The sequence below is a fragment of the Pangasianodon hypophthalmus genome, chromosome 30, assembly GCF_027358585.1.
Source record: "Pangasianodon hypophthalmus isolate fPanHyp1 chromosome 30, fPanHyp1.pri, whole genome shotgun sequence".
Lineage (NCBI taxonomy): Eukaryota > Metazoa > Chordata > Actinopteri > Siluriformes > Pangasiidae > Pangasianodon > Pangasianodon hypophthalmus.
Window position 1 is genome coordinate 3,048,340 of NC_069739.1, and position 19,841 is coordinate 3,068,180.

The 19,841-nt window shown below is 40.6% G+C and overlaps 2 protein-coding genes across 4 annotated transcripts in view; both read left to right on the forward strand.

Annotated features, from left to right (window-relative positions):
• The window catches only part of LOC113529143 (protein eva-1 homolog C), a 66,007-nt gene extending 47,856 nt beyond the window's left edge, over positions 1-18,151 (forward strand). For all 3 annotated transcript variants that reach the window (XM_034301989.2, XM_034301987.2, XM_034301988.2), the window contains exons 6-8: positions 12,134-12,271; positions 12,513-12,719; positions 13,677-18,151. In XM_034301989.2, the coding sequence (XP_034157880.2) occupies positions 12,134-12,271; positions 12,513-12,719; positions 13,677-14,050 (719 nt within the window). In that variant the 3' untranslated portion in view covers positions 14,051-18,151. The remainder of the gene's footprint in view (positions 1-12,133; positions 12,272-12,512; positions 12,720-13,676) is intronic.
• A 134-nt stretch (positions 18,152-18,285) lies between these two features.
• The window catches only part of efhc1 (EF-hand domain (C-terminal) containing 1), a 7,153-nt gene continuing 5,597 nt past the window's right edge, over positions 18,286-19,841 (forward strand). The window contains exon 1 of the mRNA XM_034301978.2: positions 18,286-19,258. Coding sequence (XP_034157869.1) covers positions 19,196-19,258 — 63 coding nt within the window. The 5' untranslated portion in view covers positions 18,286-19,195. The remainder of the gene's footprint in view (positions 19,259-19,841) is intronic.

The window sequence follows — 19,841 nt, forward strand, 5'->3', positions numbered from 1 at the left end:
CTAACCCACTAGCTTTATTTAATATCTTATTAAATGTTTATTTTTTTTAAAGTATTCAAGGTAGCTAGATATTTTTCTTACCTATGTTTCACCATAGAGTAACAACCCAGCTAGCTAGATAGTTCTTCTCCGCGTAACGCTAGCCAGCTCATTTTATTTTATGGAGCCTTTAGCTAGAAAGCCGTTATTGTTTTGTTAACGTACTCCAGTTCCAGCCCTTTATTGCAGCTTTTGCTCGCAACTCACTAAATCTCTCTTTCTCTCTTTCACTCTTTTCTCCGTCTCTGTTTTTCTTTACTCTAAATGAGACCCGGCTCTCGCACTTAACCAAACTTCCTCTCCTTTTTTTCTGTTTTGTTTCTCCTACAGTTTTTTTTTTCCTTTCTTTTCACCATAGATTTCTTCTCTTCCCTAACCTCTCTCTCTTTCTCTCTCCCTCTCTCTCTCTCCCTCTCTCTCTCTCTGCGGGTGGTTAAATTCTCTCATCCTGGCTTAAGCAGATGTGTGTGTGTGTGTGTGTGTGTGTGTGTGTGTGAACTGTTTTGATGCAAATATATTTGCGTATAAAATTTACATTTACTCTTCTCAATTCGCCAAACGCTCTTTATCCAAAGCAACTCATAAATGAGGTTGAATCCAATCCAGACTCGGAGCCGAGCACTCAGCCAGGACCCGGGGCTTGAAAGTGATGGCGCCCAATTGTCTAGGAGACTATTAGAAATAACGTTCTGCTGTTTACTGTAAAACCTCCTGTAGGTACTACTGATACTAGATGATGTGGCACTGACGCTACGATAACACTGTGAGCTCTTGTACTGAAGAACCGCTCAGGCTGCTTCTAGCACAAACTGTGACCACAGCAACGCTGTTACCGCTTCTGCCTTCTGCACCAGCTAATTAGCTAGCTTATCAAGCTACCGGGTGACCCAAAAAGTCAGGAACCAATGAGAGTAAAACTACACATACTTCATTTTTTATTTATTATTCACGACATACGCTCTACATGTTCATCATTACGCTCTATGCATTTTCCTGACTTTTCGGACACGCTGTAGATTTATTAGCAACAAAAATAAGATCGTTCCCAAACTGCCTCTTTGTGTTCCTCGCTGAAATATCTTCTCTCATTCGCTCACTAACAAGACTGTCCTCCATATTTTATCACCTGTTGAACCCTGATTCTTCGGGTGATTTAAAAAAACCTCACATGTCATGCAAAACCTGTAAAACGTGTGCTGGCATTTGTAAGACTTTCTCAAGAAAGTATGGAGGATGTGGGAATTATCCGAACGTTTAATTCCGCAGCTGTGGCGAGAGAAGACTCGTCCCCTCGTCTGCACGATTCCTCAGAGGCTCTGGACGCTTGTGGAGACTTGAGGACCTCCTCCTCTCCTGTCCGAACGTGCTGCCATATTGTTCCAACGAACACATGCATTCTTTTATTAACACTTCCTGTTTACGCCCCCGCCTTCTTGTTTGATTGACAGCCTGTGAATAGCTGCTGTTCTGAAACATCCAGAGCGTTTCGGAAACATCAGAATCATCTCGTGCGGTTGCAACGTGAACCAACCTTTAGTTGTGATTTAAATGTTTACGCAAAAGATTACAATAAAGCACTTTTATAATAATAATAATAATTCATTTATAGAGCTTTTTTTTTCTTAAAGCCACAGAGTGAAACATTTAACAAAGAAAGCTCACACACACACACACACACACACACACACACACACACACGCAGCTATTGTAAGCCATGTAAGCTCAGCTAGTGAAAGCAAAGGATTTCCATGCACGGAGGAAAAGAAAAGGCTGAAAGGACGGAGGAAAAGGGAGGAAAGGAGACTGAAAGAAAAAAAGGGGGGTCAGATGAAGGGAGAAAGAAGACATGCTGCAGGCTACGGTACTTTATAATGTCAAACTGAAACCACCACAGGAATTTACACTCCAGACAAGAAACCGCACTAAATCAAAGTGTGTTACAGTGACTGCCTGTGGTGTGTGTGTGTGTGTGTGTGTGTGTGGGTGTGTGTGTGTTACTGCCAGGAGAAATGTTTTTAAACACCTGGAGTTTCATGTTATATTACAGTTTAAGCGTTTACACGTACTACAGACAAAACAAAAAACTAAAACACAACAATATGCTAACACTACCATGACGAGATGCACAGTCAGATCCAAAAGAATTGGCACCCTTCAAAAAGTTAGTATTATTATTATTATTTTTTTGGAAGAGGTTATGGAAAAAAAATGTCTGATTATTTTTTTATTAATTTCTTAATCTCTCACTGACATTATCAGAACTCTAACCTTTAATGCGAGTAAATTTATTCTAACAAAATAAACAGAATCAGAATATAAAATAATTTAATTATTAAATTACTAAACATTCTCAAGAAATATTTGTTAATAATTTAATAAAAAAATTTTACAATGGCTGATTCTTAGAATAAATATACTTCATAACTAGAAATATATAATTTTGTTTAAAAAAAGGTTTTGTTGAAAATTTCTTTTTTTTTTTTCCCTTACAATAAATTTACTTACATTTTTTTTTTTTTAAATTTTATCAGATATTTTTCTGAAAACCTTCTACAATAAATTTACTTCAGATAAATCTTTTCAATAATTATTTTTGTTTAAAAAAAAAATATATTTTTTTATTTTCTTAGAATAAATTTACTTCAAATAAATCTTATTAAAATATATTTATTGCTTAAATGGTTTTGTTAAAAAAATTAGCTTAGAATAGATTTACTGTAGATAAACCTTATCAAGAAATACTGTTTGTTAATTAAGGGGATTATTAAAATAGTTCTTAGGGTTTTTTATTATTTTCTTAGAATAAATTTACATCAAACAAACCTTATCAAGAATATTTTATAATTTTTTTTATTTTATTTTCTTAGAATTAATTTACTCGTGTACTCTGAGATTAACTGTAGACATTTTATCATAACCATGTTTTAAACCCATCTTTTCCAAGGGTTCCAATAATTCTGGACCTGACTGTATTTAATAAAGACAGGCTTACAATGTCTTCAAAATGTCTGCAAACTGAAACCTTCAAAATAAACCTCGGAACCACGAGTTGTAAAAGTATTGGCACCCTTTTGCCGCATCGTCCAGCTGTACTATTTTATATTATTGATGTGGAGACGTTTAGCCGGTGTGAAATTTCAGACACACGCGTCACGTGTCTTTGTCAGGTGGAATTAGGAGAATGATTGAAAATGTGTGCATGAGGGACTGAGAGAGGAAAAGCAGATGAGGCTTTGGGCTTGTAACATGTGGAGGTTTTTATTGGCTGTTTAAGCTAATTTGTCAGGATAGAAGGAGGATTTGCTGGGGGGTAGGCAGTGTACAACACACACACACACACACACACACACACAAGCATCATACACATAAACAGAACCACATTTACAGCGTGAACACTAGAGAATTCATATTGCACATGAACTCGACATCTGATGCACCACATTAAACCACAGAGAGCAGTTAAATGTAAATCTTATTAAAGAAGCGAACACGGCAGGAGACGGAGGGGAAGAGAAGAAAAGACAGACTGGGAGGCGAGAGGGAGGTAGAGAGGGGATGCCGGCTGTTTCAGTTTTACTGTAGACACATGTTTTGCGTTTGGCATTTCACTCGTTCAGCATCCTCTTGCTTTTTTTTCTGAAATTAGCAGTCGCCTCCTAATTACACGTACGTGTTTACAGCCTCTATTTTGTTCTCAATAAGCCGGTTAATTGCCTCCGAGGTTTTCTGGGGACGGGTTTTTTTATTTTGCGCAGGCTCTCAGATGAATAAACAGAACGTTTCAGTGTGGTTCAGGGACAGCGGCGTGGCGTAGCGCAGCGTGACCAGACGAAGTGGAGAGACTTATAAGGGCCGAGAAGCAGCAATGGCTAAATTAGGTCAGAAGTAAAAAGCTAAACAACTAATAAATCGAAACGGTGAGCAGCGGAGTGGAGCGGATTCTGTCAGGATGTGGAGTTTCTCATCTTCAGCTTGGTTTCCTTTTATAACCATCGTGTTAGGAGTGTTCATCACCTCCTGGATGGACGTGTAATCTTAAAGACATTTAAACAGTGACAGTAGAAGCAGGAGTTCAGTTAGGAGCTGTTCGAGTGCTACTTATTGCACAGGTGCCAACAGTTTTGAACAGCCGTGTTGAATTTATGCTGATGTCATGGAAATGCGATTAAAAGCGTCTGCCTTAAGGGCTCAATTTAATTCACTACAGTTGGGTTGCCAGACCTTAAAGGAAAAATCCACCCTAAACAGCTTGTATATTAATATTTATATAAAGTTGATGACATTTCGCTTTAAACTCCTTTGCTCGACATGTTGATCTGTTTTCACGTGAAAATGATTTCTTTCATTACCAGTGGGATTGAGCCCTCTAGCTAAAGAGAGCGATGCGGCGGCGCTTTAGTCTGGCCAGCTCTCTCATTTCCTCATCTATACACTCTGCTCAAACAGATCAGCTTCCTAAGCTTCAACTTTCATGCTAATACCGCTCGTCATCTCGCACCTCGCTAACTAGCCGCAGTCTCTGCCATAACTCGTATAGCTGCATTGCATTCTGGGACTCTGAGTCCAAAGATCGGACTAACGTCTCCACTTCAACTCTAAAGCCGGATTTCTCGTTAATATTAGGTTGAAAATGGTGAGTGAGAAAGGATGTTTTGTTTTTAGGAGCTAACAGCGAAACCTGACCGTTATCCCTTACAATCATTTGAAAACTTTCTCGTATTAAACACCTAACTGCGCTAGCAATAACAATATCCCCCTGTGACATCAGCGTGGGACAGAACCGCTAACTGCTTACAGGAATATCAGAAATGCAGCACCAACCAACACATTAGCTCCAGAATCGCTAAACAAATCACAGATATTTCAGTATAAATATATCTAATGTGTTCAGCGTGGACTGTTCCTTTAAAACTTCTGTCAAGTGCACAAACACAACAGGCTCCGGACCTTTAAGATGAGCTCATGGGATATTTTTCCTTCTTGATCCTGTTCAATGGCCATAAAAGGCTGAGTCCTTCCCTGGCTTCTGTGTATTTTGGTCCAGCGGTCCACGACAGATTTTGTGGTGAGCCGGGGTCAGCCGGGGTCGGGACACTCACACACAGCTTATTCAGTCCTGCAGCACGGAGCAGGAAGTGCTACGATTTCCACAAACACCGCGAGACGTCTGTTTGCTGTGTCATCCCTGATCGCGCGGCGTGCTGATTGGCTCTTCGCTACAGATGCCATCAGGAATCTATTTATAAAGCAAACACTCACTCACTCTCATTCTCTCTCACACACACACTTATAAACAGCTTGCCCAGCTTTCTGACGTCAAAAAAGTGATTGTCCCAGGCGAGTTTATTTATTTTTCGGAGACGTCGTATCGTTTCACAGGCAGATCCCACAGCAAATATTGAAGTTTCTCTTTCTCTCCGTCTCTCTTGCTCGCTCTCTCTCCTTCTTTGGTATACTTGCAGCCATCCTTCCTTTCCTTTCAGTCTTAAAGGTTGATGGCTGCTGACAGAAATAAATCGCAGTTTAGCATTAATAATAACGGAGGACGTAAGAGAACTCAACTTTTCTTAATGGTATGATATAAATGATGTTAATTAGCCATGATGTGTACTCTGTCTGGTGTTGGCAGGTTTAGTTCTGTGTGTGTGTGTGTGTGTGTGTGTGTGTGTGTGTGTGTGTGTGTGTGTGTTAGTTATACAGTACCTCCACAGTAGATCCGATTCTGCAGAGTTCAGCACATTACCCAGCGTGCCATAGTGCTGGAAGAGATGTAAAGAGGGAATCAGACAGGAATCCTGAAAATCCCTGGAGTGCATTCCTACAGGATTCCTGCAGTAATGGAAGTGTGTGTGGGAGATGAGTGTGTGGGAGTTTATTGTCTACCTTGCGCTCTGATTACAGTTTTCCGACCGGGTTCATGCGTCTGTTGTTCTCATTAGAAACGGAATCTGTCCCACGACTCGGACAACCACTGTCCAGCCTTAAAAGAGCAGCATTTAATTTAAGTTAGGGGTCTTCGTGTGCTTATCGGAATTACCGTAAATACAAGTTACGAGCATATCACCAACCCTCCGAAGTCATAAATAGCAGAGGGAGACCTGTATTTTTCTGTGATGCCTGAGTTGCTGAGCTGCTGAGCATTGAAAAATGGTGCTTGTCCTCCACAGAAGGTCGTTTACAAGGCAAGAAGCTCTTGAATGTAGCACTAGACCTCAAGCTGCATCATGGGAAACCATTCTTGTACAGCGGCCTGGCCCAGCGCACCACATTTTAAACGAGTTCGTTATGGTGTGCTGGATGAAGTGTGATATATTGGACCAGGATGCCTCAGGATTCCTGGCAGCTTGAGCTCTTAAGGGACACTGCAGACCTTTATAGCCAAAGTAAGAGTTTTTCTCAGAGACTCTGCACTGATTTGGGTTTTGCAGAGCCGTACTGGGGTTGATTAAAAAAAAAACAAATATAAAACAACATTGTACAGTGCATCATATCTGCCATTTAAAAATACGCAAAAAATAAAAATAAAAAAGAAGCCATATTTACCAGCATGCAGGATTAGTTAAATAATTTAATTCCACAGCGCTACTGAATTCTGGATTCTGATTGGTGAGAAGGTGCTAATTAGTTTTCTGTAACAGCAGCTCTGCCAGTAGCGCAGGTTTATTAATGTGCTCGTTCTGCAAGGAAACGTTTATTTAACATTTATGGAAGGAGTCTCCAGTGTCGGCGCTTTGTAACAATCATACATAAAGCTGGAACTTTCCCGAACGTTTTCCAAGATCAAGACAGAGTTGTTGTTGATTATTTTCCTGTAACAACAAGACACTGAGCGTTTTATTCCTTAGTTATCAACCAAGAAGCGGCATAAATGAAGCTCTTACTGATAGACTGAGCTAAAAACTAGGCAGCGTCATTTGATTATTATTTGTAATTAGCAGAAGAGCTGACATGCAGCTTTGATGTAGTTGAGCTATTTTTGCTTATTTGTTTTCCCTCCAAGAGTTAGACAGATAAACTAACGGAATGTTGGATCTGTCTCTCGCTGCGTCTCAGACACAGCTGTGTGAACGCGAGCAGGAGAAAGTGCGTCTGGTTTCTATTTACAGCGCCGGGTCTAATATTAGCCGTGTTTAATGATCGCAGCTGTAAGGACTCTTACACAAGGCGTGTTCACGTCATCACACACGATCACAAACCCGGCCACACCTGTTGCTCACGGTGACCCCCTCACCAAAGCACCGAACGATCTGTCACGTTCTGGAAACGTGAGGCCTGCTTACTCGACCGTGCTTCAGCTCGCGTGAGAGGAGCTCTGTGTGTGTGTGTGTGTGTGTGTGTGTGTGTGTGTGTGTGTCTGATGCTATTATTTGCCTACAGTGTTTGACAGCTGTTGTACCCAAACTGAGAGATGCATTTCAGTCGTGCGCCATTAATTTTCAACCCTAATCTCATGCACAGCTGCCTTGACTATCCGTGACCTCGCATGTACACTGTATGTACACACACGTAGCTGGACGATAAGTGCTAGTTTAGCTGTTTTGGCATGTGATTGGCCAATTCAGTCCTGTATTTGCTGGAATTTATATTTCCATATTAATATTGGGTTCTGTGTTCCCAAAGCCTAATATTCCCAAAGCCCAATATTCCCAGGACTGTATGTTCCCAAACCCAATATTTCCAAAGCCCAATATTTCCAGGAGTGTATGTTCCTGAAGCCCAATATTCCCAAACCCAATATTTCCAAAGCCCAATATTCCCAGGACTGTATGTTCCCGAAGCCCAATATTCCCAAAGCCCAATATTCCCAGGAGTGTATGTTTCCAGGTTACTTTGTTTCAAACTCTATGGTCCCTAACATTAAAAAAAAAAGACTAAAGTCAACACTCCTGTTATACACACATACACACACACACACTCCAATATTATGTTCCTTAAATAAAATCTGAAATCAGTTAAATCCTTTGGAAGAATGTCAGATAGCGGTCACCTTTTTGGGTGTTTTGAGATATGACCTTTGATGACCCCTAGCGTGACATTAAGAACCCTTTTACGAGTTCGCTTCACAGCCGTGGGAAACGAAACAGACAGCTGTTCTGTTTGGGATAAAATAACAAAACATCTGCAGACTCGTTTTCTCATTAGATTAGCATAGATTAGATTAGCGTGGATTAGATTATGTCTGAGGTGCACAATAACAGCAGGGCAGGAGTCACGTGTTACTGTAATGGACTGGATAAGAAGAATCTCGCTGTGATTTTGTCCTTTTAGTGTTGTCATAGTTCAGTGCTGCATCGTGTCGATCCTAATCCGTCTGTCAGAGCTAGAAAGTCTGTGTATTATACAGCAATGTTTAAAGTGAGAGCCTTTTAATTCACACACTAATTCTAATTTCTGTTAGCACTGCTGTGGTGTTTTCAGTGCTAGCACAGAGCTAATGATTAGCATATCATGTATGTGTGCTGATTAATGGAGGTTTCGAATATGAGCGTCACTTTATGTATCATCGTTGTATTTACTTTGTCGCCACAAGTACTACTATGTTTGTAGTGTAACTTCTAGAGCAGCACAGCGGCAGTAAAAACAGTTTGCTGTGTAAGTGGCAGGGCAAAAGAAAGATAGCAGACGAGTGAATAATAGACAGTAGTAGACTATGCAGCATGTTGCTATATATTCTCCTGAAGCTTTTTAAGTTTGTGTGTGTGTGTGTGTGTGTGTGTTTTAACGCATACCAGAGTGCTTGTATTTTTTAACAGGCTTTTTAAGAGAGCAGCTGTTGTGTGTGCAGCGTGTGTTTTCCATGCAGAGCCATTCTTCTGGTGGGAATGCGCTCCTCTCTGAGCAGCTGACGTCTATAGAAAGCTGCAGCCTTATCGAGAGTGCTTACTCTCTCTCTCGCGCGCGCAAACACTCAGACCCAGAATTTGTTAGTTTTTTTTTATTTTATTACATAAACCGTCACAGACCATCAAGCTAAAATGAATTAGAGGTCAGGATCCTTAAGTAGTGTTCATATTAATGACTATTTTCCTCATGATTTTCTCTCGTCACTGGCTGAAGCCAGAAAGCTATTTTTGCGGGAATCTAATGATTAGCTAGCTAGCTAGCTTATGTGTCCTTTGTTCTTTTTTTTTTTTCTGTGAGTTAAAGGCCGTTTTTTATTCAATGTCATTAATGCTACATGTTTAGAAAATTCCATAAAACAGTCCACTTTTGTCGTATTCACAACTTCACCACATTTTCTCAAAGTTCTCAATATGTCAGAACCTATAAACAGTCGGTTAGCGGTTGATGCTAAGTGTCATTACAGTGTCATTTTAGTCATCCAAAGTTTTATTTTTTGTAATATACCAACATATCTGAGAGAAATGTTGATCTTCCGGCTGGTTCTATCTAATTTGCACTGTAACACTCTGTATAAAAGGCTTAATTGCTTTGAGCTAGCTTATTAAATCATTACCTTCAGTCACTAGCTCCATATGCTGTGTATACATATTGGCCAGTTGCCTAGCAACAGGATTCTCATGACTTTAACCACTTGAACAGCGATTGTTATCGTGTATTTGACTTCCAGTGTCAAAAATTACTCTAGCCATCTAGCGTATGGCTAATTTTTTTTTATATATAGCAGAGTTACGTTTATAGACGCAAATGTGTACTCAACGGAGACAGAGCGTGTTGCTAATGTTAGCAGAAATGCTAGCTGTGTGTATGTGGTTTGATTGGCAGGACAGCATAGGAGTCGTCTGAAAACCATCAGAAAACGAATGACATATTATTTTCCACATGAGACCCGATCCACGTCGTTAAAAGAGAATTACAGGGTTTGTTTCTCCTACACACACACACACACACGCACGTGTGGTCACACGTGTATGCATATGCATCCAGAAACACACTTGTACAAACATACAGCAGCTAGCATCAAACTTGTACAGCTCATGCTAACTAAAGGGAACGCAGTATAAGATGAGGGGTTTAAAGACAAACACGACTGTTATAGGCTTTATATATAATTGCTATTAGCTGTGATGTCACACACAAAGCTCCGCCCATATGTAAATGAGTTAACAGTTTAGAGCTATGTGCATTTCACTTAACAATGATGCGTTAAGTATATATTTTATTTACATCCCCAGTTTTATACATACATACACCACACACACACACACACTTTTCAGCATGTGTGCATGTATCAGCGGAAATCATTTCAGTATTTTAGTTGGGGGACTCTACTCTTTCATGTGCCATGTTCAAACTAGGTCGTGATTGGAGCCAGACGCTACTCAAGCTTTTAATAAAACCCAAACACACACACACACACACACACACACACACACTATATGCTGTTCCGTCTCTATAGTTATAATTAGATGTCTTTATTATGGGGACAGATTTTGCCAGAATTCTGGCAGAACTAGGCCAGAGTCAACACACACACTCACTTCCTGGGGAGTTTTTGGGTGAGTTTATTCCTGAGGAACACAGAAATGTTTGTTTTTTTATTTCTTTTCCCTTGTCTGTTTTCTTTTTTTTATTGTGGTTTCGATCACCATTATAGTTTTTCATTTGCCTTTCTTCTTTCTTTCTACACTTTCAATTTATTGCTCATTTCTTTGTTTATCTTTTCTTTGTATAGATTTTCAATTTTCTTTATTTTTTCTTTTCTGCTCGTCCCTCTCTTTCTCCAGACACACACCTATATCAACATTCACCTATACATGCAGTCACACTCACACACACACACACACGCCCATGTGCCTCCAGTTAGTCTCAATCAGTGTCCTGTAATCAGGAGCTGAACTTCAGACCCCATGATTAGACCCCACACACACACACACACACACTCAGTGATTATAGTGATTAGTGTGTCATGTTGATTGGATCTGACAGCATCAGTAATCATTCATCTCATGGTTTATTTTCTTTATTGTGCCCACTCTCACCTCGCTCAAAATCTTGTCTGCGCGCGAAAGTTGTTGATATAAAAGTAGATGATATTCCACTTGGTACCATTTCTGATAGGGAAACACTCGGCTGTAGGGGTCTACCTAGAACCCTTAACGGTCCCCTCTGAGACACAACCAAAGAACCTTTAAGGGATCTAAGAAACAGAGTTTTTAGGAAGGTGGTTCCAAGAATCAGCACTTTCTGAAATCGCTTTACATTTATTAATGTTCGTTTAACTCTTCTGTAACAATTACATCTGACAGAAAGTTCCAGAGGCTAATAATAAGCTAGCTAATAATCAATGTCACACTTTAGCTAGCTAGGGCTAGTCTCTTAAAAGGACAATGTAAAGACAGAGTCACCATGGCAACTGGAGAAATGCTAGTGAACTACTGAAAAAGAAAAAAAAAACCTTAGTTAAGCTAATTTTACGGGAGACGTTCTAAGAGCGTTGTGAATCTCAGCATTTTTTTTACAATGTTGTAGGAATGTTCTGTCTGTAACGTTACACCCTAAACTACCTTTAAAGTATTACACACATTACTGAACGTTCTGATAACATGCTCTGTTAGCTAGAACAGTTAGACTTTAATAACAGTGTTTTTCTCTCTCTCTGTGTGTGTGTGTGTGTGCGTGTGCTCTGAGAACATTTCAGATTGTCTAAACTCAGTCATGTTAAATCTGGTGCTGTGTTTATTTACAGAGGTTTAGATAAATAGTGTGTATCTTTGGCTGTGTGTGTGTGTGTGTGTGAGAGAGACGGAATGTCATTGCTGATTGCTGCACTATCCTTGCCAAAACTGCTTTAGAGACGATAAAAGAGACTGAAAAAAAAAAAGTGTACGTACGCGTGTGTGTGTGTTTGGCAGACAGAATTGTGGTGGGTTTTAGAACCACATCACAGACATTGTGAGTTTCAAACCAGTATGGGTTAATGGTTACGCTGTGTGTGTGTGTGTGTGTGTGTGTGAGATATGGAATGATGGTTTTTGGGAAGTGATCTTTGATACTTGGAAACATTAAATGATGCAAGTCTGAATCATCATTTCCCACTCACCCCTCTGTCTTTTACTTTCTGTCTCTCTTGCTTTCTCTCTCTCTCTCTCTCTCTTTTTCTCACTCCCTCTCCCTCTCTCTTTCCTCACAGTTCCTAAGAAGCTCCTGCAGGATTCAGTTCAGAGCCCCTCATTTGCTCCTCCCCCTTCCCAACCCCATGACCCCAACGTGGTGGGAGACAGCGCACCCCCTGAAGGGAACCCGTCCGTGACCTCTGACCCTGCACCAGGTAAGGACTGTGACCTTGTGTAAACTCTGACCTTTTCCCCGTAGTAAAGGTTCCAGCTTTAACTTCGACTCCAGATCCACGAGCACATCCCTATACACAGATCATACACATACGAACACGTGCTAGTCACACACTTAGACAATATCAGATTATAACTTACACACACACACAGCATGAGTATTTGCCACCACTATAGAGACATGTTACACAAAACACCACTCCGTGTGTGTGTGTGTGTTAGGGAAGTCTAAGCGAGGCAAGGCTGGCTCTGACTCAGAGGAGAAAATCGAGTCTGAAGACCGACACGGAGAGGAAGCAGAGAGAGAAAGAGAAAGAGACAGCCATACAGAGGCATCGCCCAGAGACCCAAATCCTGCCATCAGCACCGTGTTCAGGAAAAAGATGGCGCTCATCAGCAACGGCCTCGCTGCCTACATCTACATCACTGGTAATGTACACACAACGTTCATATAACGCTTCAACAACTCTTTCTAGATTTGAAAAAAATTCCATAATTCAGTATCTGTTTCGAGGTAGCGATGAAATCATTCATGGTTAATCTATAGCTAACATTTACAATCTCAAGAACTTTCATCACATTCTCTCTTTTCCTAGAGTTTAACATCCCGAAGTAACGTTACACTCTAATGCAGAGCATTTGTGTCTATTTAGACAGATAGATAATAGGTTGGTTAATTAATTACTGAATTACTAGGGCAATATTCAAACTTAAATTCGGGAGGGGGATAGATAGGCGGGGGGTAGATAAGCGGGGGGAGGGAGGAAGTTAGTTAGGGAGGGAGGGAATTAGTTAGGGTGGGAGTTAGATAGGTAGGGAGGGGGGGTAGGAGGTAGTTAGATAGGTGGGGAGGGAGGTAGACAGGTAGGGAGGGGGGTAGATAAGTGGGGGGGAGGGAGTTAGATAGGTGGGGAGGGAGGTAGGTGGGGGGGGGTACCCCCCTCATGCTCTAGCTTCCCTTCATACCTACCTCTCTCCTGCTCCAGCTTCCTCCCCTATCTCTCACACTCCCTCCCACTCTCCCTCCCTCCCACTCCCTCCCACTCTCCCTCCCTCCCTCTCCCTCCCACTCTCCCTCCCTCCCACTCTCCCTCCCTCCCACTCTCCCTCCCACTCTCCATCTATCTGCCTCCCTCCCTAGCTTTCTGCCCCCCCCCAAACCAACCCAACACCCCACCACAAACACAGACACACACCAGACAGACAGATAGAAGCAGAGATATAGCAATAGAGAGAGAGTGATCTATAGTGAGAGACTGAGAGGCTTCCTACCATCCTCTCTCCCTCCCTCAAATACACAAACATTTCTATAGCTGTATAATAGTATAGATGTGAGAAAAGAATACGCACCTTTTCTACCTGTTGACGTTGTGTGTGTGTCCACAGAGCACCCGGAGCGCTGTGCGCTGTACTTCATGTGTGGTGTGTGTGTCGGTCTCTTCCTCACACTCTTCGCGCTGGTGGTGCAGATCTCCTGCCGGACGGAGTGTAAACAGCGGCAAGCCGTCGCTAAGAAACGGCCTCGCCCGGCCGACTCGGACTCTGATTCCGACTCGGATTCGGACTGGGACTCTGGCTCGGACCTGTCATCACGGCGACGGCGGCGCTTTGAGCGTACGCTAAACACAAATGTGTTCACCTCGGCTGAGGAGCTGGAGCGAGCGCAGCGATTGGAGGAGCGGGAGCGAATCATCCGTGAGATCTGGATGAACGGACAGCCTGACGTCCCGGGAACACGCAGCCTTAACCGCTATTACTAAACACACACACACACACACGCACAGAGAGCAGAATACTGTGGATGTTGCTGGGATCTGTAGTCTTTACAGAGGACACCACCACAAACTGTACCCTCCCACTGTCTGCTAACACTTAACCTTCACTGTGCTGAGGTCAAAGGTCATGCCAATATGACCACCTCCCTGGAATGTAGTCCAGGATGTAGCCCAAGTGGAGGCTAACAGCTAACAATCCTAGCCACAGGCAGCTCTGAAAGACTGAATAAGCTTTAAGGAGCTCCAGCATTGTGATTGGTCCATTCCTTCTGCCTGTCAAAATGGGAGGCGGGACTGTAGAGGACAAGACCAAAGGCAGTGACCAGGTCTAAAGACTGTTTGTAACAGGAACACTCTGGTAGAAATGATGAATTTTACCCATGATGAATCAGCCCATCTCCTGATGAAGATCTTAAAAGGGTCATTAATTCAGAAGGAGCAATTTTGAATTTTTTTGTCTGCTAGCTGGCTCACTAGCTACTAATACAACAGGATGTATGACAGTATGTTTCATGCTGGAATGCACCTTCTAATACAACCTCTGTGAAATGGTGCTGCCTTTGAACTTTACCTTAAAAAAAAAAAAGAAAAGAAAAAAAATTATATATTATATATATTATATATATAAATGCTTGGAATTCATCTCAGCCCTTATAAAGTATATATTTTGAATATTTAATATTTTTTATTGTTTTGTTCCCTGGATAGTTATGACATATTTTTATACTGTGGCAGTGTTTTTTTGGGGTTTTTTTGGAGTGTGTGTGTTGGCTCAGGGATGTAATCCGAGTGTTTCCATGTAAAACAATTCTTAAGATTTTATCCTACAAAACGGGATGTGCTTTACTGCAAAACGTTCCGAACCATAAACCTCAAAGAGGTTTTACGCAAAACATGTCACGTGCCTTTGTCAGAATGGAGGACGCCAAATATCGTAACATTGCCGGCACTCGCACCAGGAGCGACGTGACAAAGCGGCTGGAAGTTAGACGTCTTCAACCAGAGCCGGCGATTTCCTGGCAACAGTAAGGGAGCAACTGTTAACAATGCAAAGTGGGTGGGGCTAGTGATGTCACAAGTTGAGTGAAATCGATTTTTACGTAAATGAAAAGCGAAGCAATTCGGCAACTACCAACAGGAGTGGTATGGCGGTGTGGTTCTGTTTCCCCCGATCGCGAAACGTTCTCTGTTCCACATATTTGACTCGCTCCGCTACTACAAGCTTCGACTGTTTGATTTACGCAAAATATCAATGTTTTCAACTCAGTCAAACCTTTCAGCCTGTAAAAGCATGAAAGCAGAAATCACCAAGAGTTAAACGTTGTTTTGGGCTCATTTATACACACACTTCTGTCCAGAATTTTATTTTTTAGCAGGAAGACCGTTGATTTGCGGTCACATGGGTGGATTTATATACGCTCTGCACCTAGCTTGTGTGAATATAGCACTAGCCTGGTGGAACCATGGCAACGGGATAAAGATAGTACACGCCCACAAGTGATCGGCGAAGAGCAGTTTGAGAGACGTGAGGTGAAAAATCGCTGTGATATGAGCGCAGGGTTAGAGAGCAAGAGCAGTAACGCTGGTACAAGGTTAGCGTGTTGCTAAACTGTTTTTTTTCCTGTTCTTGCCGTTTTACTGGTGGAGTGTCGGGGTGACTTCTGAAATCTGTCGGGGAATTTTCCGCCTGTTGCCTTAGCAACCTGGTTTCTTAGATGTTCACTTGCACTCTAGATATTTCTACCATAAAATATCAACATGACACTAATTGTAATCCTATCATTTCAACAGTCACTCAGCTTATAAAGGGAATGCTACGAGTTGATTTGATTGGATATTGTAATAGCATGCTTAACCACACCCCTTAACTGTTCGTTCAAACTCCGCCCCTCGCTTTTCTTTTTCTTTTTTTTTTCTTTTTTACAACTGCAGTGAGAATACCGAGCATATTTCTTCCAGCAGCACGATTACGTTCTGCCTTTTTGTTTTTTGTTTTTTTTTCTTTCGCATCTGAGTTCAGTCACATCACCTGAGTAACACATCGAACGTGCTACAATATAAACGACAACTCTAATACAACAAGTGTATTTCACCTTTTGTTTTTTTCACTTTACTTCCTGGTTGATGAAGATATGCGAATGCAGTCCTCATACGAGGTGACGTGGTGTGCGAGGGTATTTAACAGGAGTGTATATATTCAGACCGTTTTAATGACTTATTAACTTCCCAGCAGAAAGTTTTATCCATGAGAGGAGAACAGATGCGACGGAGGCTGTTTTTCCACTGCACATTTAACACGAGAGAAGCCAAAGAAACCTGAACGACACGTGGAACAGTTATTGTGGGCATTTCCATCCATTTTTTATGGAAATATTTTTTAAAAAAACATGAATGGATAAACCTGAATTTAAAAAAAAAACGTTTACTGGGATTCAAAAGCTGGTTAAAGATGAGTATTGGAAACTTTTTTTTTCCCCCCAAATAACTGATGCTAAATGTCGACGAGGGGACGCAGGTCACGTGTTGCAGCGGTATATCTACATATAGATAAACATAAACATGGACATTATGGATTGTTAGGATGAAAAAAACTACGTTTTTTCCTGATTTAAGTAACAAACACAACAGCATCATCAAAAGCACTTACTGAAGATGAATAAATGAGCATAAAATGTTAAGTCTGTCCATTAAACTGCTGTTTTTTCCTCTTTTTGTTGTACAAAGGTGAAAAAACAGATGGGACGTGCACTTTCTGTATTGTCTTTTCTCACTCATCACTTTTACATCATCTTCAGCATTTTCGCATGACTAGTTTATGGAAATTCAGCTACTGATGGCAACAAAACTAACTGAATCATCATTTCATTGTGCAACATCATCTTGGTACAGTGTTTTTCTTTGCGCCAATATGGAAGGCTTCCATAGATGGACTCAAAGACACACCCACATTCCCATCTATGGCCTTAAATACACGCCCCGCCTCAAAGCCACTCTCAATCAGCAATGAGCCGTAATCTTAGCCTCGTACCTGCATCACACGAAGTCCTGCTGGTCCCGAGCTTGAGCAGGTACCAAAAAGCACACGGCTGGAACCGTTGGTACTGGACTAGGATTAGCCGGCGATGGGGAAAAGCACAGATCCAGTTGTCCAGCTGTGATGCTCACACTTTGTGTAGTGGAAAAAAGGCCCGAGGAGTATCTGAAATTCATAACATCACACAAATATTAATTAAAAATCATAAATTTAAAAACAAAAAGTACCTCTTATTAGGAGCTGCTGATATAGCATAAATAAATATATATCATTTTGTCACACAAATAATGGATTAGAAATTATATTTTTATAGAATATCTCCTGCCACCTTTATGGACATGTAGTGCACCATCTGCATGTTATAAAGCATTATTTCACCCATAATGTAGTTTAGTAATGAAATATCAACAGTTAGCTTTGAGGTTTAAGTCTGAATCAAGCAGAAGTGCCTTTTTTTCCTGTAACAAAGAAACTCAGGATATGTAAATGGTGGTTTAGGGGAAAAAAATAGATCATGACAATCTGAGTAACACAATAAGCAAATGTTCACGTTCTCCATCACCAATCAGCTTGATGTCTGACAGCCACGTTATTTTTGAGGTATCTGAATGAAAACTGCACTCTCGTCTGCGTCTGTGTGGATAAACTCTCTGCTGGGATGCTAAAGGGGTTTCGACTTCACATAAGCACAACAATGAAGTAAACCAGATTCCTCACAGTTTGCTGTAGTTCTTACTGCTTTAAAGTAGTTGTTCATATGAATTGCAGATGGCTCTCTAGTGGACAGGTAGTGCACCAGCTAGGCTGAAAGCTTTTTTCCCTTAACATAGTGCTCTAATCCAGGAAGTATGGAGCTGGAAGGAGCTCTGTACTGGAATATATATTATTATTTTATACCGTAGGCCTATAGAGTGCACAAGGAACCATCTGGGAGTCAGAAATAATGTCCAGAATCTGTTTTTGTACTTGCAGCCAGTGCCTTACATGCATTAACCAAAATGTTTACCTGTGCTTGGAATAAATTTCAAATAAACTCAGAGCTTTTTGTGGTGTCAATTTATTATTATTATTATTATTATCATTATTATTAAGCTTAGCATGCCTTCTGGTGGTGAAAAAGCATATTACACATACCACTTTATAACACACCATGAGGCAGATTGATTTATAGTGTCATGTTAAAACTTGTAATAAATTAAAAATCCATTTAAAAAACATTTAAAACTGGAATCAGTGGTTTATTCAGTGTTGCTGTTTCTCAATATTGACGAAACCTGTTACTGTTCAGTTAGGAGTCAATTCTAAGTGTAATTTTAGTCGTATTTAGACTTTTTTTTTTTTTTTAGTATTTTACCAACACATCTGAGCTAACTGTTGATATTCAACAGTTTTGTCTTATGTCCACTGTCTCTACGTTGTTACATTTTCCTATAAAGGTAAATATGTACTAGCTAGCAAAACAGCGGACGGTAGGTGCCGCATTAGCCGGTGTTGCTAGCCTCAGTGGAAAGGGACGGATTTTAAATTGTAACTCGATGCGAGACTGAAGACATCCGGGAAATAAACTAACTCGCTTTAAGTTTTCAGAAGCAACCCTACTATCAAAAGCATGACTTTGTTACTTATATAGGTCATAAATTTCTGTGTGGTTTAAATAAATAATATATATGCACTGTAAATATTTTCACTGAGCTTAAAATTAAAAAGTGATCGTGTAGTCAACTAGAGCAGACACTTTGTTAAAACTTTACACCTGTTAAAAACGACTCATTCTTTTTTTATTATTATTATTTTTAGAGCAAATTGAAATCGATGCGCTCGAATTGAAAAGGTGACCCATCCAAAATGGCGTCGCCGTTAACATGTCTGGTTTTGTCGAACGTACGCATTCTCTATTTCCGTTTGACCGCACAGATAGGTTTACATTCACCATGGAAACCGCTACTATGGCTACCGCGGGTGACACAGACACTAGCTAAGATAGGTTAGCGTGGATAAAAGGTCTCAGGGGATTTTTTAAATTTTAAGAGTAACTGGAGCGAAAGTGACATATTAAAAGTATTTACATGAATTTTTTAAAAGATTAGAAGTGTATAATGTCTGTGAATACAGCGCGCGAGCTTCCGTTCCTGCCAGGAAACACATTCCGGGACACAACGGTGAGAAAGTTTACACACAACTAAAGAAATAACAGAGAAGAAAGTCACACTAATTCTACTTTTATAGACAGGAAATAAACTCTCCTTTGCATATCTTAACATTTAGAATGTAGACAAACAAGTTAAAAAAAAAACAAAAAAAACGAAATCCATATTTTGGATATTTTACGACAGATGAAAGATATTTTACGACAGATGAAAGATATTTTACGACACCTAAATTTAAAAAACGCATGTGGAAGAAAAAAAAAATCTGAAATCCAGCACACTAAATGTTATTCAGTAATATAACAGTTATCACTAACTCATAGTGTGTACTACATATTTTGCCTGTTTACCTGTAAAAGAAAAAAAAGTTATTGTAAGAATGTCATTTATTTATTTATTAAAATGTTTACATTGTTGTGTTCTTTTAATAATACACCCTGTCTGTTATCCATTTTGTCTAACTGTAATTCTCATCCTAATCCTAGAGGTGCATCGAGACTGGGATGGGGTCTTTTTTACCCTCATTAGTGCGGGTGCGAGCGGTCAGATATGAAGCTGGCGGGATAAAAACTGGCACCTTTATTAACGCATTAAT